The sequence below is a fragment of the Molothrus aeneus genome, chromosome 21, assembly GCF_037042795.1.
Source record: "Molothrus aeneus isolate 106 chromosome 21, BPBGC_Maene_1.0, whole genome shotgun sequence".
Lineage (NCBI taxonomy): Eukaryota > Metazoa > Chordata > Aves > Passeriformes > Icteridae > Molothrus > Molothrus aeneus.
Window position 1 is genome coordinate 951,426 of NC_089666.1, and position 22,167 is coordinate 973,592.

Consider the following 22,167-nt stretch of genomic DNA (forward strand, 5'->3'; position numbering starts at 1 on the left):
GAGCCTCCCTTGTCCATTTCCCAATTTCTTCTTTAACTGCTCAAGCATCTGGACCTGATTCATCTGCCCAGTCTGTTTCATTTGAGGTGCTTTTTCTTCCTGCCAATAAAAAAATCTGACCACAAAATATCCCCCTCAGTCCCCTCTAGCCAGCAAAACCAGACCCTGCCATGTTCCCTGTGTGGGGACCTGCTCTGAGCCAGGGGCTGGGCAGCAGCTGGGGCCTTCATGAAGAGCTGTAGGTGCCTCTTTTGGCAGGAAAATGGCAGGAATTCTTCAAGGCAGAGATACTGGAGAGAAAGACTGGGGGAAAGCCAAAAGGGAGAGATTTTCCTTATGTGATTGTGGAATCATAGAATCCTAAGATCGTTTGGGATAGAAAGGCCCTTAAAAATATCTCATTTCAAGCCCTGCCATGGTTGTGGTGATGAGAGAACCTTGGGTGAGCAGAACTACCACCCAGCTGCTCACTTCCCCAAAAACTGGGGGAAAAAAGGGACAAGAAAACTCATGAGCTGGGATAAGATGGGGCATTCACCAATTACTGTCACAGGTTTAAACAGACACAATTTGGGGAAAAGTAATTTAATTTATTGCCTTAAAATTTGGGTGGTGGGAAACATCAAACCAGCATGTTTCCTCCTCACTCCCCAGTCCTTTCTCAGATTCAGTTTTGCTTCTTTACTCCATCCCCTAATCAGCCCCCTCCAAAAAAAGTTGTGCAAGGGACATTGAGGGCAGCAGGTCAAGGTCAGCACAGAGTGGTTTCTTCCTCTTCCTCCTTCCTCCTCACCTTTCCTGTGCTCCAGCACAGGAACCCCACAGGCTGCAGCCCTTCAGGAAAACCTCCTGCAGTGTGGTCCCTTCTGGGCTGTGTTTTCATCAGGAATATCCATTTTCCCCTGAGTGGTTCCCCATGGGATGCTGTGTGAGTGTCTGCCATGGCATGGTCCCATCCACAGCTGCAGGGAACATCTGCCCTGCTCTGAGTCCTCCTTGGGCTGCAGGGAAAATCTACAGTCCCATGGAGCCCCTCCTGCTCCACCTTGCTGCTCCTCTTTCACTTCTCACTGTGTTCTTTCCTTCCTCCCATCTGGCATCTCCTCCCCTTTCTGAAATGTTTCCAGAGAGGCACCATCAGCTTCACTGGTGGCTCAGCCTTGGCCACAGAGCTGACTGGGACCAGCCCCCTGAGGGGGCTCTGCTGGCTGGGACCCCCCCCACTGCACACCTCACCCCCCCAAATCCTTCCTGTGAAAGCCCATGTGGGATGGCTGCACCCCCAAATTCAGCCAGGGAAATGGGATGGGAAAGGAACTCAAGGAGAAGGAGGAGTTTCTGGAAGCAGGAGAGATGTGGGGGGCCCAGCAGGTGCTGCAGGAGGGAAGGGGCTCTGTGGGGAGGGAATTTCCCACACTGCTGATTTCCAAAGTCTCTGCAACAGTCACCTTAGTGCCAAAGGTTGTTTCTGGGCAGGGATGGAAAAATAATTCAGCTGGAGGGAGCCTGATGGGCATTCTGGCTCTCTGCTGCAGGACAAGCTGTGTAAAACACCTTAGAATGCAGCTTGCCTTGGCTGGCAGTGGAGACAGATGCAGCCAGACTGGGAAGCTCAGGACCTGGGCAATCTTTGTGTTGATCTGCAGCTGAGTGGGGGGAGAGGCCTGAACAGCCCCCAGCCAGCTGTTTGTTTTGGTCATTCCCCATCCCACTGACTCCTGCTCAGAGCTATTCCACAGATTGACCTTTGCAGCCCTTTGGTGTTATGAAACACAAAATCCTTTGGCTACAGTGCCTGCCTGATGTTCCCTCCTAGCTGTGGCTCCCTGGGTCACAGGGATGCCCTGGGAGTAGGAGGGAGAGGCTGCCCTGGAAACCACAACATCTTCTTATGCCCCTTCTGAGGTTTCTCTAAGCTGGGACCCAGTGGAAAACCATTTAATGGAGGCCACTCTCAGGCCCCCCAAGCATGGGTTTAGAAATATCCGTTCTTTGGCTTAATAAGTAAGTTTTCAATCAGAATAGGTCACTTAGAGCTATAACATTGTATGGTTTAGCAGATGCTTAGCTTTCCTTTCTTGGTCTGAGTAGCTGGATTTGCAGAAGCCTCAAGTCACAAACTCTGAACTCTCACCCAGATGTGCTTTTGGGTGGAATGGAGTTCATTTTTCCAGTAATTTTCCTTGTAGCTGGTACAGAGCTGTGTCTTGAATGCAGTAGGAGGATAAAGCTGATAACACACTGCTGTTTGAGCTGTTGCTGGGCAATGCTTTCCCTAAATCAGGAAGGGTTTGGGCTCCCAAGCTCTGCTGGCTCAGCAAGTGCTCAGGAAACACAGAGCAGGAGATAAGGAGGCTCCAGCCACCAGTGGCAGCTGCAACTCCACAAGATAAGAGAAGTCAATGGGCTGTGTGTGTGGGGACAGCAAGAGTCCAGTAAGGTGTTAGAAGACCCCAGACCAAAAATCACCACTGGAGGTATGAAGAGCATGTGCTCAAACTGTGAGGGTAGAAAAGTCCAGGGATCTCTTTTTTCAGAGGGTCCCTCTGCAGAGACACCCAGCTCAAGCTGCTCCCATTGCTGTAGCACTCAAATATTTCTTTCTTTTTTTTTTTTTTTTTCAGGAATAGGATGTCTGAGACTGTGATGCAGGGAGCCAAGGGCAAAGAAACTTTTTTAACAGTTTGACATCTCAGGTGGGACTCAAGACCACAATCTGGGATACTTTCATCTCCAAAGATCCATTACCAGCAATGTGTGATCTCCCCTGGCACCTTGGGCGTGGGAGGCTGTGGCCATTTAGGAAAGGAATTCTCCAATTTAGTACTCCCATGCTTCCCCTTGCTTCCCTCTCACCCTCCACCTGTGGGTGGCTGAAGAGGACAAGTGGAGTCATGAAAGATGAAGATGGTGGGTTGAGATAAGAACAATTTACTGGAAACAGCCATGAGATAAGAAAATGAACAGTAACAGCAACAATACTAAAGACAAAGGGTGTAAGAAATTATTCACTGGGAGAAAAAAACACCCAATAATAGACAATACCCACTTCCTCAACTGAAAGGGATCCCTTTCCTCCTTCTCCCAGAAGAGTTCCTTTCCCTGCTCCCAGCGATTCCACGAGGTGGTACAGTGCAACCTTCAGGTCCTGGTCATGCCCCTTCCAAGCTATTGCACAAACTAACACTGTCCTGGTCAGAACCAGGACCCAGGCTCCAAAGGATGAGTGTTAAAATTCCATCAGTAGATTTGGTGAAAATACTGGAGTTTCTTTATACTTGGGGCTGGGGGGTTGAACCCCTCTCCTGCTGCTTCCCCAGGCACAGCCTGATCAGCACAAGGCATACAAGGATTTAAATCCCTCTTAATTCCTGAAAATGATGGGAAAATAGACCCAGCACTGAGAAAGGAATGCCTTTAACAGAGGTACTACAAAACTGTGGAGAGAATCTTTGGCACAGCAGGTCTATCAGAAAAGCACACAGATATTTCATATGGAGGAGGCAGGCCATTTATAACCAGAGATGGAGCCCCACAGAGCAGTGGCCACTACAAGGGACCTTTGACAGCACAGACTCACATTTCTGAGGCATTGACTGGGTTCCCAGGACAAAGGGATTGTTGGTAGGTGTGGGATAACTGGCCATGTGGCCACCATAAAGAACATTGGTAGCAGGGACAGAAGGAAACCAGAGTTCCCAGAAATGGGGAATGACAAAACCATGAGGAGCCTGATCTACCCTAATCAGCGAGGAGGTCATTGGCAGCTCCATTCACCAAAATCTGGGCACAGCTCTGGGGCACAGGCACAGGTTCCACTGGATATTATGGACACTCTCAGATTCTGGGCTGCTATTGGAGATACTGGAAGGAAGGGATGGTACTGGGGAGAAATCCCCTACCTGTGAAGATCTGAAAAAGGAATAGGATGGCAGGATCTCCTGAGGTGCACAGTCCCCTGGATCTGGAATGTAACTGAGTGCACAACCATGCTCGCCTCCTTAGAGAGCATTTATGATGTACTTTATAAATAATATAATATGATATAATATAACATAATATATATAATATAAATTATATTTATATATTTTATTATAGTATATTATATAGTATATAATATAATATATATTTTAATATAATATTATATAATGCTATATTCTATTATATAATATTATATTAATAATTTAATATTATATTAATATAATAGCAGTCTATTATCAACATTTCCAGCTCATAGCATGTTATGGATACCCACATACCACAGCTCCCCATTTTCCACTCTGCAGTACCACTGGAGCCAGGAAATCACCAGCAATCCTCCCTCTGGCTGCATGGCTGGACAGATGCTGTGCTGCTTGTGGAGGGGTGAGGCCTGGCCCATTAATCTGTACTCAGAGAGGCTGGCAGCTGGATTAGTGCTTCAGATGCTCTTAACATCTGCAGCTGCAGGACAGCCCCCAATTCCTCAGCTGGAAGCCGGAGGTAGCAGCAAGGCTGGTAAGAGCTCTTTTGGGGGGTTGGGGATTGAATTGCTGCTGCCAGGTAGATGGATGAGGGAGATTTTATGGCAGATTTTGTGGGAAACATGGTGGTGGTGCTATTACCCTGGCACTCCCAATCGTGTCATGCAGTCCCTTGGCTGTGTGTGGGATTGCCAAGGGTAAGGGGGTGTTGTTGGCTGTGTAGAAGGAACAGGGCAAAAGAGCCTTTCAGGGGGGCTGGAAGGACCCTGTGGAGGAGCCACAGTGAAAATGTGTCAGACCTGAAGGTCTCAAAGCTTCAGTTTCTTGTGTTTGGAGGTGAGGATGGTCAAGAGAAATGGGAGCTCCCAGAGCTTAGGGCTAAACACAAGATGCTGCCAGACCAGAGGCAGAGAGAGGGAAGGTCCTGGTGAGGACTTTTGTGGCTACTGTGCTTTATCTCATAGAATGGTTTGGGTTGGAAGGGGCCTTTAGGACCACCTAGGACCACCTCATTCCAACCCCCATGTCCCCCTATGTCCCCCATGACCCCAAAGCCAGTGTTGTCCCTGCAGCTCTTCTTACCTGAGCTGGGCTTTGTTACCTCTGCTCTGACTGCTTTTTTCCTGCACCAACTGTGTTCTCTCCATCACAGGGGTTTATAAGCCTTTTATTTGTGGGGACCAGCAGCACAGGGGATGAGAAGAGCCTCCTGAGCAGCCATGGAGGGGTTACAGCTGCGGGTAAGGATGCCCTCATGCACCTCCCACTATCCTTCAGAGTGCCTGGCAGAGAAGGAGGAAGAAATCCCAGCTCCATCTCTGTCCTGTGAGCCTGGGAGCTGGGAGTGACTCCCTTGTCTGTCACTGTGGGAGAACTCCAGGAGGCTGTTCAGGATTAAGCCCAGAGAGTGCCTGAGCTCCCAGCTTAGCTCTCCGTGTCCCCTCCCCATGAGCAGCTCCCCAGGCTGGCTGGAGGCACTCAGGGACTGGCCCTCTCCTGCTTAATCGCCTCCTGTTCAGATGTCAGGAGGAGATGAAGCTGCTATAAATAGATGGTGAAGCCCTCCTGGTTTCAGCTGTGATTCACACACATGGCACAGAAGCATTAGGAAGAATTAACATCCAATCTCTCAGGCACTTTCCTGTGCAAATGCCATGCTGTCCCTGTCACTTAAGCTCCTTTCCCAGGGGAGATCAGCAGCACTCTCTGGAGGGCCTGGATGGGCCAAATGGATGGGGAAAGCCAGAGCAGGACTCCTGGGAAGATAAACCTGGAGCAGGACCCGTGGGGAGAGAAAAGGGGCAGCTCCAGCCGGTGCCAGAGCAGCGCCTGCCCGTGAGGCAGAGCTGCCTTTGGGAGATGCCCAGGGCTCCTGCTGCCCCCTGCCCGGGCTGAGGCTGGCCAGGATGGGGCTGCTCAAGTGCCCACACCCCTGGAGGAAGGACAACAGCCTTTGGGACTGAGGCAGCTCCTGGAGGTGGTACGTGAGGGGCTGGGGGTGTTTCTGGCTCCCCCTAATCCCTGCTGAGCTGTGCCTTGGCTGAGCAACCCTGGTGGGGCAGGACTGTGACCTGGGTGGTCCAATGGGAATCCCCAGATTTTCTCCTCATCTTAATTTTGAAAAGCTCTGGGGAAAAAAATGTATCCTACTGCTAGGCTGTCCCCATGGGAAGCTGTGTGCACTCATTCCTGCAAGTGTTTGCATTCATTTGCATGTGTTTAAGTGCTCGGTGTCCCCCTCCCCCTGCCTTGCTGTGTCTGTGCTGTGAGCTGTGACAGTCACAGAGACAAGGAGTCAGGGGGAAACCAGAGGAAGGTGAGACCAGACAGGTCCTGGAGTGGTTATTGTGAGGAGGGTTTACAGGGATCTATCCATCTGCTTGCCTGACAGTCTCCCAGGTGCAGGGGAAAAGTGGTATTTTTCCTGGAAAGTAGTTTGGAGGGGAGAGCATCTCCCTGGGTGGAGGAATATTTCTCACACCTTTGGGTATCTGATGTCCCATCAATAAGGGAGATCCATATCTCTAATCCATGGCATTGCCAGGGTTTCTTGGCATTCCCACCAGATCACAGGGCAGAGAAGGAAAAAACCCTTTCAGAGCACTCATGAGCCACATGAAGTAAAGGGGAGTTTGGACAGAAGGATATGTTTGACTAAAGATGAGATCAAAGTTGGTATCTTTGTGTCCTCAGTTAGTGGCCCAGGGACTCTGGAGTCCATGAGATGGGGAATACACCAGAAAATAGTCTTCTCACCTTGTTCTTTGGCACTCAGGAAGCAGGGCTTCTCAGTGAAGCAAGAAAAGAGGCAGGAAAATGCTCAGAGGAACTGAAAATTGGTGGAGGAATCAATGTTATTAAGATGGGACTAAATCCAAGGAAGTCACCCATGAGCACTCCAGGGCAGAGGGCCCTGTCCCACTCCTTGCTGCAGGAAAACAGCTCTGGGTGACATCCTTGAACACACACTGAGCCACAGTGTGAGGGGATTAAAGAGATCTCAGCACAGGCTTTTCCTTGGGTGATGGAATCTCCTGCCTGCTAAGGCCCTGAAGGAGGTTGTTATATCCAAACAAAGATGGGATTGGTGTCAGGATGGAATCCCCCTATTTAGAAACAAGTCACAGGCTGGAGCAGGGACCTGGAGTGCTCAGGCAGGCTCAGGTGTGACTGGGTCTGCGGGCATCTGCACAGTCTTAAGCCATCCTTGAATGTTAATTATGTTATGGAAGAGCCTGACATAAGCTGCTTTCAGAAATTCCTATAGGAATGCCTGACCAGGCTGAAGGTTTTCAGGAAAAATTATGATATATTTCTGTTATTATGCAGAAAGTGGAACTGCAACTCAGAGTTCCAGTGAAGGTTGGAAAACCCAGCTGGATCCACAGAACCATGTGTGAGTCTGGGAGAGGCTCTGCAGATTCCCTGGCTGTGAGTGACAAGGCTCAGTTGGTTTGCAGAAGCTTTTGCATGAGCTATCCTGTATCTCCAAACAGGGGGGGGAAAGGCTGTGTGGAAATCTAAAGGGAATATTTCAATCTGTCTATCCTACAAGTGAGTCCAGACAACCTGAAACAGCATAGGAATGTGGAGCATATTGGATGCAAATGGCAGGCCATATGTTTTATAACATTAATTGCCAAACTTTCAAAAGCACCCTCCTGACCTCCTGCAGGCAGTGAAGGAGCACAGCTCAGGCTCAGGCACCTCCTCATTTGTCATCTGTTCCTTGTTTTTCTTCAACATTGATCTGGTTCTCTCACCAACCTGGATGGTCTCCAGTGTTGTGAGAGCTGCACACACTCAAATATCAGGCAGTTTTCCAAAACATGGCATCTGTAAATGCCAAGCTTACAGATGGTACGTGATAGAATGGGATTTACAGGCACAACAGAGAAGGGTAAGGGCAGCACGGAGTGAAAAATTCCATCATTCATCTAGAAAAGCTGGATCTGCTCAGATGGTCTGGCTGGTGGCTGCCATGAACAGATGCTGGACTCTGGAAAAAGGGGCTGGAAAGATATCCAGGAATAAGTCATGGTGATTGAGAAGGGAGGAAGTGAGAACTGTAACTGAGACTCCTGCCAGGCTGGGATGATGAGCTTCACCTGCAGGGAGGGGAGAAGGCAAAAGGAGTAGTTGGTGCTCCCCAAGAACCAGCAAGGGGAGGACAGTTAATGGCCCACAGAGCTCACTGAAAGCCAGGAAGTAATTTCTGGATCCAGTTACCCCAACAGGGGCTGGTCTGCCCTGCCCTGGTGCAGGAATGTTACTGAAATTATCCCAGAATAGATTGGGTTGAAGAGACCTTAAAGCTCATCCCATTCCACCCCCTGCCATGGGCAGGGACACTTCCACCAGACCAGGTGAGTCCTGTCCCTGCAGCAGCTTTGTTCTCCAGCACAGGGGCCTCTTTCCCAGCTGACACAGCAGGTGTTTGCTCTCTCCTAGCCCATTCCTTTTCCATTCCCAGCAGGCACCCTGCAGCCGGAGCTTCCTCAAGCTCACTGCCATGGAGCTGAAGTGGATCCACGTCTTGGTCGTGTTCCTCCTCCTGCTGTCTGTGGCCATGACCGGCTGCTTCCTGTGGCAGTACAGCCTCCCCAAGGTGGAGCCCAGTGAGTAGGGGGTTTAACCTTGGTCATGGTGTGCCACAGAGATTTGGAAGACTAATAAAAGCTTTCTTCCCAAAGAGCACTTCCCCAAACAGAAATTTCCCCAGAGAGGAATAAGGCAAGGCCACAGAGAAGGTGAAGGCTGAGTCGATGGAGGCACCACGTCACTGCTGCTGTCCAAAGAAGCTCCATCACTCCTGGCCTAGGTTTGGATAGGATGGGGCTGTTGAAGTGCTAAAGAGGCATTTTATTTTAGATTCTTTATTTTTTATTTTTCCCGTTGTTACTCCAATTAGTTACTCCAGTTTAGAAACAGGTTTTTTTATACCTTACCATCTGCTTCAGGGTTTGCTCTTTTTCCTGTTCCCCAAATCTTTGCCCTGGCTTAAGCCCTCTGGTTCACATTAGAATTCATGGAATCACAGAATCATGGAAAGGTTTGTGCTGGAAGGGACCTTAAAGCCCGTTCTGTTCCACCCCTGCCTTGGGCAGGAACAACTTCCACTATCCCATCTTGCCCCAAGCCCCATCCAGCCTGGCCTTGGACAAATCCAGGGGCAGCCACAGCTTCTCTGGGCACCCTGTGCCAGGGCCTCAGCATCCCCCCTCACAGCCAGGAATCCCTTCCCAATATCCCATCCATCCCTGCCCTCTGGCAGTGGAAAGCCATTCCCCTTGTCCTGTTACTCCTTGTCCCAGGTCCCTCTCTTGCTTTCCTAGAGCCCCTTTAGGGTCTGGGAGGGACTCTAAAGTCTCCCTGGATCCTTCTCTTCTCCAGGAGAACACCCCCAACTCTCCCAGCCTGGCTCCAGAGGGGCTCCAGCCCATGGAGCATCTCCATGGCTTCCTCTGTTGATTATAGGAAACTCAACTGATCCACTCAAGGCACTGCATGAACAAGGATTGAATATACACAGTGTCAATGGATCAGAGTTTTAAGTAGCTGAAAGTTGTCATAAAATCCACGATGAAGGTGCTACAAGTATTTCAGAGACCAAGGGTTGAGAAGGTTTCAAACTACACATTTTTATCTCAGAGTACCGGACTGCCTGTAGGCTGTGTGTATCCATGCCTGTCCATCTCCAAGATTTCCATTTCTCTCCTAATCCAAATTTCTGATGCTTCATGTTCACCTGCAAGAAGGTGGCATTTTGTCCCCAGCTGTCAGAGCAGGGTATCTGTATTTATGAACATCTTGGGATCAGCTGGGAAAATAATGCCTCCAAGTAAGGGAGGTCCCATCTCTCTCAAAGTTTAAAGATCTTTGCTGGCCACAAAAATTTAAGCTGTCTGTGGGATATGGAGGATGCATCTGATTCAGGAGACAATGGAGTGGGTGTGGGGCCTACCAAGTGTGGTAGTTCTGGATTTCAGGTGGCCCTCACAGGTCACTCCTGGCCCCATTTCTGAGGTTATGATACAGGGATGACTCTTTGCCACTGCTGTCCTGAACCCCAGCTCACACTTTCCTTTAGACAGGCAGGCCCTTCCAGGAGGCTAAACCCACTGCCAGGCACTCCAGAGTCTTCTGCAGCCCCAGTTCTTTACTGTCCCACGTTGCAGAGTTAGTTGAAGTACATCCTGTGTCCATCCCATGTTGGAATAAGCAATAACAGGGCACAGTGCCCTGCCAGCCCTGTTTTACACCAGACAGAAATAATTCAGCAATGTCCTTTCCCTGTACAGAAATATCCCTTAGGCCAACACAAGCAAGAAAGCTCATGGGGGTTGCTGGGTGAGGTTCAAGCTTGCCCATGTGTCTGCTGAGGTCACCTGTGTCACCCTGGACTGTTTTCCAGATCCATCCGTGATGGAGGTGAGGTCAGAAGCTGTGCAGATGTGTCCCCGCTACCCTGAGCCAGTGCCACTGGACCACCCCCTCCCCATCCTGAAGGAAGCACTGGAGAAGGTCTGTGGGGAGGAGGGAGCAGAGGGACAAACAGCTCTGGGCTGCTCTTCTCCAGGGGAGATGGAGGATTTTGCCATCCTGGGGAAGGAGGTGGGGAATTGAGGAGGGGGAGAACATGCAAACCTAGAGATGAGTGTGTGAACTCCTTCAGGGAGCAGTTCTCTTGCTCAGAGGGTGAGCTGGGATGGACAAACATCATCGCTTGTCCATCAGAAGGTATGGTGAGCTTCCACCAGCAAAAAATAATGGCTCTTTGCATCTGGTCCAGTATTAGGCAGCCCTCATGTCCTGGAGAGTACCTGGCTCAGGTCCTCTCTGGTTCCAATTCATCAGCCAGGACCAAATTTTCTTTCTTTGCTGGCTTTCCCCACAGCCCTGTTTAAAAATTAAAAAGATGCTTATACATAATTCCAGGGAATGGAGTGGAGGGGAAAGGAAGGAGGAAGGGGAAAGGGAAAGGGAAGGGGAAGAGGAAGGGGAAGGGGAAGGGGAAGGGGAAGAGGAAAGGGAAGGGGAAGAAGGTTTGCATCTGTCTGGAAGAGGGTGTGATACACCATCATGATATTCTCAGTATGAGATGGATCTGACATTTTAGCACTGCCTGAACTTCTGGCAGGCTCCATGAGCTCTGAGGAAATACTGCAGCATTGCTCTGACTGTCTGGACCATAAGAATAATCATGCTCTCACAGGACATTCCCTATTTTTAGCCCCTCTCACGTGGTCTCTCACTTGTCTCCTTCTCACAAGTAGAGGGCAAACAGCACTGTAAACAATATTCAACGTGCAAGTGAATCAGGGATTTATACAGTGAGAAAAATATGTTTTCTGTTGTATTTTATGTTACTTCTCTAATAATCCCTCCTATTTTATTTGCCTTTTTTTCTGCCTTAAGGCACTGAGCAAATATTTCCATAGGAACATCCACCACAGCCCTGAGGTCCTGCTGCTGAGAGCTCAGGACTAGGTTTGGGCAGTTTCCCTGCACACACATGGCTTTATCCACACTGAATTTAAATTCCCACCACTTCACATCCACTTTTATGAAGTCTCTGCCTGTCTGCAGGTCCAGGTCTAAAGGTCAGACTCTGAGAAAAGGAGGACCACAATTGTTGACATGAATCTTAGACTGACAAGGGTTGGAAGAGACCTCAAAGCTCACCCAGTGCCACCCCTGCCATGGCAGGGACACCTTCCACTGTCCCAGGCTGCTCCAAGCCCCGTCCAGCCTGGCCTTGGGCACTGCCAGGGATCCAGGGGCAGCCACAGCTGCTCTGGGCACCCTGTGCCAGGGCCTGCCCAGCCTCCCAGGGAACAATTCCTTCCCAATATCCCATCTAACCCTGCTCTCTGTGCACTTCCCCTGGCCATTCAGTGAAGAGATCCCAAGGACATGACTCAGTTTGGCTTTTCTTACCTCACATTCTGGGTCTGGAAGTGCATTTCTTATGTCTTAATCATGGTGTGCAAAACAAAATGTGTGCCTGAAAATGCAAATGATGTGTGCAAGATGATGACATATCTTTGAGAAAGTCCCAAAAGGACAAGACCGATGCATTCTGCTTGCAGGAGGTGGGTGCAGAGCTGATGAGGAGCTCTGTACAGCTCAGTGAAGAGTTCTGCACAGCCCTGGTACAACAGGGAGCCAGGAGCAATCACAGCCCTTCAGCTGCTCAGAGCTGTTTCTCAGGTTGTGGTTTAAACAGAAGCCCGTGGGAAATAGTAAAGGAAAAAAGGTTTCTAGAAAACTGGGAAAAGTAGGCTTTAGAAATAGAAAGAACAGAAAACTTAGAGTTAAGTTGTAGCTGTAAAGTCTGAAAGTAGAAAAAGTTAAAATTGTATAGCAAGCAAGGACACTAAACAATAGCTTGAATCTTAGGTTTGGTTAAGATAGACCTCAAGACTGTAGGAAAATATGTTTAGCAAGACAGTAGAAGGATTTAAGCTTAGTAATGGAGCATTGTGTATTGTTAATAGAAAGAAGACAAGCAAGCATTTTGTGAAGTAGGTGTATGTGTACTTTTAGTAATTGGCTGAAACAATTGTCTGTAAGCTTTAGCAATATGCTATTGGCTAGAAAGTCCTATAACAAAGAAATCTTTGTTGTTGCTGGCTGTATGTGAGCTTTGCCATCTTTGTATTGTCTCAGCCATGTAATGCGGCTGATGCTGCAAATAAAGCTCAAGGAACGTATCCCAGCAGTTCTGTCCCATTCATGAATGAAAGAGAAAAAATAAGAGCCCAAGCTCCAGAGTGTTTCATGGCATGGGAAGTGTCATGGGATATCTGAAAAACCTTTTTCTCATACATCTTTGACCCTAAAATACCAGTGCAAAGAATAGATGTGTAGAATACAAATTTAAAAAGAAGAAATTGCAATTATTACATGTTGATATTTGGTTTTAGTCATAAATATTACAAGCAAAAGCACCACATTCATCTACACAGTGGATATGTAGACTGAAAAAGGACATGGGATAATTCAACATAAGCAATTCTAGAAGAAACAGATAAACAGTTAAAATACTTTTTTTTCCAGAACACCGTTCATGGGATCACTCTCGAGTGCTTGGGAGTGATGAGGGTGGGTGATCTGAGCCTTCTATTGCTTGGTACAGAGTGGATGCATTGTAAGACTCTTGTTTTGGGAGCTCATGGTTTCCCTCTCTGCCCAGGTGGACCAGATGCTGCGGCAGAAGATGCACAGCTCCGGGCTCCCGGCCATGTCGGCCATCGCCATCTACAACGACACCGTGCTCTGGACGGGCAACTTCGGCAAGAGGAACGCCTCCGACCCTGCCTCAGGGGCGCCCAACGAGTACACCATCTACAGGTGAGGCACCTGGCACAGTGTGAGAGCCAGGAAAGGGCAAACACACCTATGGAGAGCTGCTGCCTCTTGTATTTACAGGGACCCCCATGGCAGGGAGGAATGATGCATCTGACTCCATGTTCTCCGAAGGCTAATTTGTAATTTTTTTATGATACTATATTATATAAAAGAATATTAAACTAAAATATAATCAACTATACTAAAGAATATAGAAAGGATACTTACAGAAGGATAAAAGATAATGAAACTCATGACTCTCTCTCCAGAGTCTGACGCAGCTTGGCCATAATTGGCCAATAAGTCAAAATAATTCACAGCAGAAACCAATGAAACAATCACCTGTTGGAAAAACAATCAACAAACCACATTCCAAAGCAGCAAAACACAGGAGAAGCAAATGAGGTAATATTGTTTTTCTTTTTCTCTGAGGCTTTTCAGCTTCCCAGGAGAAGAATCCTGGACAAGGGGATTTTTCCAGAAAATATGATGGTGACAGGCACCTGCAATAGAGACACCATCACAAACTGCAGGTCCACACAGGAAACTCTGCTGGCTTATAATGGAACTTTGTGGGACAAAGAGAATTCCCAGATTGTTACATGCTGGTGGCTTACTGAGTTACTTTGGATTTATTTATGTATTTTTTCATTTAATTCTGGTAATATTTTAAATTGGAATAGCAATGACCCTAAAGAACCTGAAAGCATGCTGTTCCTTACATGGGAATGGCTTCATGTCCAGGGCACAAACCTGAAGACCAAGAGCTGGCACAGATTTGGAGAGCAGAGAAAAGACAGTGCCACAGGATTCAAAAAAATAATAATAAATGATGGTTAAGGAAAAACTGATGTTTGGGATGAATATCTGCAGAACGCATAAAGCAGACCCATAAGTTTATTTATTGTTCCCGTGAAGTCAAATTCATATTGGCTGTTATTTTTTAGGTTAAGACAGAATAAAGTTCTTAATGTGTGCTAAAAACCAAAAAACCAAGATGAAGGAAATGCTTCCTTCCTCTAAAGTGCAATTTTCAGTGAATTGTTCTGTGTTATCTAAGAAACATAGGCTGTGCTCTGCGCATAGACTTTTGTCCTCGGAATGAACAATTTTGGACAGTTTCAGCAGCTGTGATTATGTGTTTCTTCCCCAACTGTATAATGGAAAAATGACCCAGTGCTATTTTTCTTCCATTGAATTAGCTGGGTTGGAAGGTACATTCAAGGTCAGGTTCCAACCCCCTGCCTTGGGGCAGGAGCCAGGGCCACATCGTCCCTGGGTGGGCTCGAACCACCAACCTCTCGGTTAACAGCCGAACGCGCTGACCAATTGCGCCACAGGGACCGCCTGGATGGCTGCAAAAACTGTGGGAATCTGGCATTTAGGGACAGTTGGGGAGTGCTGGGTAAATGATTCAACTCAATGGTCTGAAAGGTGTTTTCCAACCTAAATGATTCTGTGACTTTAACCTTAAAATTCCAATAAACTACATGTGAGTGTTTATGGTATTTACTAACCAGTAATTTACAATTTATGTCTTTTTATGAATGCCAAGTGAATAGAAAGAGATCAGCAGCCCACTGCACTGCTGGAGACATTCAGAGGTTACGTTGCAGCCTATAAAGATTCACTTTTAAGAATATTAATTCAAACTTCCTACCTGTATTTTAGCCATTCCCTCTGGAATGAGAAAAGGTGTAACACGTAAAATCACAGTGATCTCTTCTTTCCTCTTGATTCATGGGCTTCTTAATGCTAAATTTCTCCAAATGTTTCTTCCCTAACAGAATTGCTAGTGTCTCCAAGATCTTCCCCACCATTATGTTGTACAAGATGTGGGAGGAAGGAAAAGTCACATCCCTTGATGACCCCTTGGAACGTTATGCCCAGAACTTCGTTATCAAGAACCCTCTGGGGAGGCTCAAGGACTCAGAGCAGAGATACACAGCAGATGGCCTGGTGTTTTTGGAAAAAGGCTCGGTGCCCCTGAAGCCATCCCTGGTCACCCTGCGCAGAATGGCCAGTCAGCTCTCAGGTGAGGCAGCTCCCTGAGTGTCCCTGGGCCTCTCTGCCCTGGAAAGACACCTCAGAGAGAGCAGACCATATTCCAGGAATACAAAGGAGCTGGTGGGAGGCTGTTTCCCAGTCTGGACCCTGCACTGTGCATTTCCCAGGGATCAGGCAGGTCTCTGGGAAGCAGGGTGTCAGAAATGTCATGGAGTGCTCCAAGGGAACTCTTGTCCAGGACCTGCCAGGAAAGGGGCTGAGATGAGGTTTTTTCCTCTGCAAGATGAACACAGATTCCTTTCAGGTGAACACAGATTCCTTTTTCCTCACTACCATGACTTGAAATCAGGTTCCAATTGCACAACAGTATTTTGTACTCCAGCCCTGAGCGCTTTCATTTTTCTGAGATGTAGAGTTGAGGGTCAAATCCCTTTGCTTTGAATAGAAAGACCTTGATTGCTGAGCTAAATTTAGCTGTCAGTGTGGTTCCTGATCCGGGATTCCTGAGCTATTTATAGCTTGGCATTTGCTGTCAGAGAAGTGTTAGTCTGCTGCTACCTTTAGAATTGGGGAACTCATACATCAAGGGAGAAGGAGCTCACAGCACTAAGAACTTTACCCTTTCTCTGAAACAAAGCTGCTAATACTTGACTGAGGGATTACAAAAAGTAATGGCCAAAGACATTGATATCACATGCGGTATTTTGGTCAATCTCTGTAACACTTGTGTTTTTCTTGATTAGAATAAAAGCCCTAAAATTAGGACCTAAAATCAAAATACCACGGCTGCAACTTGCAGGACCTCAGGATGGGGTACGGCATCATCTGAAGAAAGCCAATATGAAAATGAGGGCTCCCCAAAATGGGATGATACTGAAACCTGGAAAGAAGCAGATAAACAACCCAAAGTGGCCAGTGGCCACATCCCTGCCCAGCCCCTCTCCCTGCAGACAAGGTGTGGCTCCATCCAGCCTGATGTTGTTTTCAGAGGAACCAATTCTGCCTGGTCCCCTCTGACTATCCTGAGCACCTGAAGCTGCTCTGACTGCTCCTGTCACCCAAGGAGGTGTGACGTGCACCCCAGAAATGTTGTAAGGAGCATTAGTCAAGGGAGTACCTGGTCATGGCATAATTGCTTGTATTATGCAGCCCTTCCATTGCTTCCATCACTGTGTTAGATTTGTGCCCCTGCTCAAACGCTCCTGTGTATTTTTGGATTTTAGAATGTGGCCCAAATTTCCCAGAACACCCCCAGAGGACACACCAACCCTTGGACCCTGACAATTCAGCAGAAGGAGGTGTACAGTTTCAAAATCCCAACTGCAAATCAGAGGAATGTTCCGGTTCCACTTTCCGTTTGCTGTGTGTCAAACCCCAAAAAGGAATAAGTTCTGCTTAGCGCTGGGATCAAAGCCACTGCATGACACATTGTAAAGTGGGTTTCATCTAAATTCTTCCAGTGAAACTGATCTGTAATAGATCCTCATTATCTGGTCTCTCCATTGCATATTACAGAAGTAACTCCAAAGGTTTTTCTCCTCAGCCCTCGATGGGCCCGTTGCTGGAGGGAAGCTCCAGCTTGTTAAGACTGTGATTTTCCAGTCCACACGAATGACAGGATAGGATGTGATTGTAAATTATTAACAACGTGCTTGTCACTTCAATTAGCAGCCCATGAGGTAGAAATCAATGACTCTGGATTATTTTATGCTCTGGTTTATCATTTCCAATGAACCTCAAGGAGACACTGCACTGCTGTCACAGAGCTGGTGAACTCTCCCACTGCTCCAACATTTTCTTTGCTGTCACTGGGGCAAGTACATAATGAAGGAGCCCATTGTCCACTGGAAGACGTCTGCATCTCTTATCTGTTCGTGCAGCTGCACAAATAACCCCAGAGCAGGGGGCAGAACAGTGCTCTCACTCCAGCTCAAATGCCGAGTTCAGGCCAGCTGAGAAAAACAAGTGTTGCTGCCAAAAAAGAATGGGGCTTCATTGAGCCTTGCCAGGATGCAGGACAAGAGGAAAAGGCCTCAAGTTCCACCAAGGGATGCTTAGATCACATATTAGGAAATAAATTTTCAGAGGAAGGGTTGTAAAGCATTGGCAAAAATTGCTCAGGGAAGTAGTGGAGTCACCATTCTGGATGGCTTTAAAAAATGTGAGAAGTGGCACTTGGGGACATGGGTTAGTGGTGGAGAGGACAGTGCTGGGTTAATGGTTGGATTCCATGATCCTGGAGGGATTTTCCAATCATAGTGAATCCATGATTAAGACATGGTCACTGAGCACATGATTGTGAGTCATTTTTCTGTCAAAAACATACATTTCCCAATTTCCTCCCAAACATCCACATTGAAGCCCATTGCAAATGGCAGCAAGGATTCCATTCCAAAAGTTATCCAAGTTCTGGCCTAGGCAAGCCATAGATCCTGTGCAGAGGAGCTGGGTGATTAAAAAGTACTGACCAAAAAATTTTAGGGAATCCATGTTCAGTGAGGAATGAAAAGAACTTGATATTTTCTGCATTTAGAAACCCTGAATAATTAAAAGTGGAAAGAAGCCTGTTTTTTTACATTCAGAAACCCTGAATAAATGATACTAAAGATGAGGGGGAAGATAAAAATATTTTAGGCCAAGCCTGGAGTTTTCCAGAGAAGCTTAGGCCTTCTGTGGTGAAGTGTAAAGAATGAAATCCTGTTAAAAGGAGCTGTTACACACATTTGAAATCCAGGGAATGCAGTCATGTGGAAATACAGGGATATCCTAACACCCCATTTGCCCCTCTCTTCCAAACCACACTTGGAGATCCAGGATAATTTCCATCATTCCTCAAGGTGTTTTCACTGAGATGCAGCAGCCCAGAGCTGATGTTGGTTGGACCTATGTAAGGCACAGTCAAGAGTCCATGACTTGATGCCATGTCCTGCAGTCAGGAGTCCTTGATGCCATGTCCTGCAGCCCAGCAGGAGCAGCTCCTTGCTGTGTTTCCAGAGCTCTCATGTCCACCACTGGTGCTTCCATTTTGCCATTGAATCTTGCCTTTGTTCTGTCCTCACCAGAGGCATCATTTCCATGATTTCTCTCTTTCTGTGGCCCAGGTCTGCCCAGGAGGCTGCGATCCACCAGCCTGCTCTGGAAGGGCAGCACTCAGGATGCCCTCACGCTGCTCAAAGACGACGTCCTGGTGGCTGACCCAGGAACCAGGTCAGACACATTCCTTTAGGAGCTTTTGGTCTGGATCAGGATTCTCCACCCTCAACCCCATCCCCAGCCTCCATGGCTGGTGGATAAAGGCAGCTATTCCCAAAGGGAGCTTCAGCCATCTCCCCACACTCCTGGCAGAGGCTGGGAAAAAGACTCTTGGGGGTGTCAGGGTTGGGTTTGGTGTTTTAAGCCTAGATGAGCCAAATTTAACTGCTATAGTTCACTTTATGAGCCTTAAATGATGCAGGTTTTCAAAAGTGGAAAGGGACTTTGTTTTGAATGGTTTAAATCATCACAGGTTTCAGGTAAAATCATGCCTATGGTGAATTGTGTGTCTCTAAATTATCAAAAAGGTCTATGAATTCTTGTTTCAATTCCTGTATCCTGTTAAAAGTCTGTTACCTGGGTTGCAACCACTCAAAAATATAATGAAATCATAGAATCTCAGACTGATTTGGGTTGGAAAGGACCTTAAAGATAATTTTTCTCCCGCCCTCTGCCATGGGCAGGGACACCTTCCACTATCCCAGGTTGCTCTAAGCCCTGTCCAACCCAGCCTTGGACACTTCCCCACAACCTTCAACAGGATCCAGTGGACAACAGATGAGGGAAAGGATTCAAACTAACTGGGAAGAAACTTTCTACGACTGCAAAATTGTTTGGTAATTAATTACACCCTGAAATAATTTACCCAGGATGGCTGAGGATCTACCACTTACTTTTGTTAGTTCTGTCCCATGTCATGTAGGAGGCTACAACAGATATTCCTTAAAGGATTTTAGGATTTTAATACCATCATCTTCTTTGGATTTTTATCTTAATTGTAACTTATCTCCATTGGTATCTTTATTTTATGATCCCCCTGAAGATAAATAAGGACATCCCCTCACAGTCTCTCAATTCCTTATTAATTGATATGTTGGTAGTTTTCACTCTCTCTCCTTGTTCCTGGTTATGCTTCCCAGCTAACAGATAATTCTTCCCAAAGGAAGTTCACATTCACTGATACAGATGTTTTAACATATTTTTCTGTGTTGAAATTCAGCTCCATTTCAGATACAAGGTTTTACATACAGAATGTGATTGTTCTTAGGGTAAGAATATATATGCTCACCATGCTTTTATTCAACTAAATGGGCTGGAAAAGGTTGAAGTGGTACCAAATTTATGATCTAAATAGGTCTCAATGAGATGTGTGGCTCCACACAATTAAAAAAACCAACAGGGTTGAAAATTTAATGAATTTTGAAAATGTGTTTTTAAAAAATGCCCCTTCATGTTTTCATGCCATTAAACTTCATTCAACTCTGAAGACATAAATCACTTGATGGTTATTAAAGACTGGTGTACTCAAGTTTCTTTAATGATTCCACATTGCTGGATGCTGCTTTGTGGGCTTTTAAGTGCTCTTTAAGTGCTTTTACCATCTTAAGGTAGCTTAGGTATCTAAGTGATTATCCCATGGCAAATCCCCAAAGAGGTTTATGCAGGATTTTGAGACCTTTAAGGTGAGCACCTGGAACTCCCCATGCTGCTCTTAAAAATAATGGATGGTGAACAATTATAAACAGCAAGTCAGGCTATGCAAATATAGAGGAGTTGTTTCTTTTCCATCTCCAGCTCTCTCTGTACATCAGGGTTAAACAGCTCTGCTGATGTTCCCGTAAAACATTTCTCTTTCTTGATTTAACAACAAATCATGGCAACAACATGCAGCTTTTCTTGTGGGAATCCATAAAATCAGAGGGTTTTGGGAAAGCTGCAAAAGGCAGGCTTCAGAGACAGCAGAACTATGTTTAGAGCTAAGCAGTAGCCATGAGATAGGTCAGCAGAAAAATTATGGAAAAAGTAGAAAAGCAAGGACAAATAGAACAATGGTCTGTGTATTAACGGTTGTCCTTAACTCCCTAAGCTGCAGAAAAATATATCTAGCAAGATATTTGGAAGTTTTAAGCTTAAAAATGGAGCTCTGTGCATTGTGTTTTAAGGCTTACAAGCAGGTATTGTATTCAAAATAAACAAGCATTTTTTTAATCAAAGGTACCTGTGCTTATAGTAGTTGGATGGAACTACTGTCAATATGCTTTTGGTTTGTGTGATGGGTCAAAAACTTTTAAAGTAAGTTGTAACATTAAGTTCTTGGTCTGCTGCCTGGGATGTGAGCTGATGGAATCTTCCCATTGTCATCACCATGTAATGAGACTGATGCTGGAAAATAAAACAGCTCAAGGCACGTCCCTCAGCAGTCCCATCCTGTTCATGATTTGTACATAGCCCCCGGCCGGTGATATTTCTCTGTCTCCCCTTCATCTGCCATTCCATAAAATGTGAATTTTTCCCTAAAGAAGAGAGACCCAGCCACTGATTTTGCATATCACTGATGAACAGCTGATCCCAATATATTCCTCTTCCTTCCAGATGCCACTACAGCAACCTGGCCTTCTCCCTGATGGCCCACGTGCTGGCTGAGCACGCGGCCGATGGGCAGTACCAGCGCTGGATCTCGGAGAACATCCTGGAGCGCCTGGGCATGGAGGACACGGGCTTCGACATCACGGCGCCCGTCCGCTCCCAGATGGCCGTGGGCTTCTACGGCAGCCAGCAGCCAGCCCCGCTCTACGACCTGGGCTGGTACCGGCCCTCTGGCCAGATGTACTCCACGGCTGCCGACCTGGCCAAGCTGGCCATGGTCTTCCTGGGCACTTACCACCGCCGGCTGCTCGAGCCCGACACGGTGAAGACGATGCTGACACCCCTGCTGAAGTGCTCTGTGGATTACTTTGCTAACAAGACAGGCACACCCTGGGAGATCAATGAGCAGTTGGGATATGATGTCATCAGGAAGGATGGGGACCTTGATGGTTACTCAGCAACCTTCTCTCTCATCCCCAAGCTCCGCCTGAGCTTCATTGTGCTGATGGCAGGGCCCAGACCGCAGGGTGGGGACATTGTGACTCAGACATACGAGTATCTCATCCCTGCCATGGAAACAGCGTTCAGAGAGGCTGACAAAAGCTTGGTTCCTCCTCCAAACCCAATCCCTTATGTTGGCTACTACACCTATTCCAACCTGACTTTCTATGAGATCAAAGTTGGAATTGGTGGGGTGCTGCTCATGCAGCAGTTTGGGCCTCACGTGGAAGAGCTGATCCCTGAAAAGTATCGGACAATCAAGCTCCACCACCTGGAAGATCGCGTTTTCCAAGTCGTTTTTGACAAGGAGTTCCCGTGTGTTCTGCACCTGGGCTCTGCCTCCATCTCACTGGAGACACAGAATGGGCAGCTCTTTAACTTCTACCCCTTCGACCGCAAGGGTTTGTCCCCTGGCTTTGATGCCCCGGGGCTGAACACCTACAATGTGGTGCGTGTCCTGCGCAAGCCCGTGTTCTACAGCTAAACATGCCATGCTCTTCCCTCCACTCCTGGGAGCTGGCTCCAAATCTGTGTCTTACCAGACTCTCCTGCCTCTGTGGCATTGTGGATGCCATTCAAAAAGGAAGGATGGAGGCAAATGACTCTTTTGCCAAACAAATCCTTCCCACTTTTAAGATGACTTTAATGACTTGTCATTGGCCCCCAGCAGTGCACAGCAGGCCTGCTGGCACCTAGACACACCTGCAGGAAAAAGAAGTGGGAA

General features: G+C 47.2%; 1 protein-coding gene and 1 non-coding gene across 2 annotated transcripts; one reads left to right on the forward strand and one right to left on the reverse strand.

Annotated features, from left to right (window-relative positions):
• Positions 1-5,158: 5,158 nt before the first annotated feature.
• On the forward strand, positions 5,159-21,927 carry LACTBL1 (lactamase beta like 1). The gene is given in 7 exon segments (XM_066564180.1): positions 5,159-5,203; positions 8,437-8,581; positions 10,378-10,487; positions 13,162-13,319; positions 15,104-15,351; positions 18,425-18,530; positions 20,949-21,927. Coding segments are annotated over 7 exon segments (1,791 nt in total).
• Positions 14,587-14,660, reverse strand: TRNAN-GUU (transfer RNA asparagine (anticodon GUU)). Its single transcript has one exon. It is a non-coding gene; the product is annotated as a tRNA-Asn (tRNA).
• Positions 21,928-22,167: the final 240 nt, after the last annotated feature.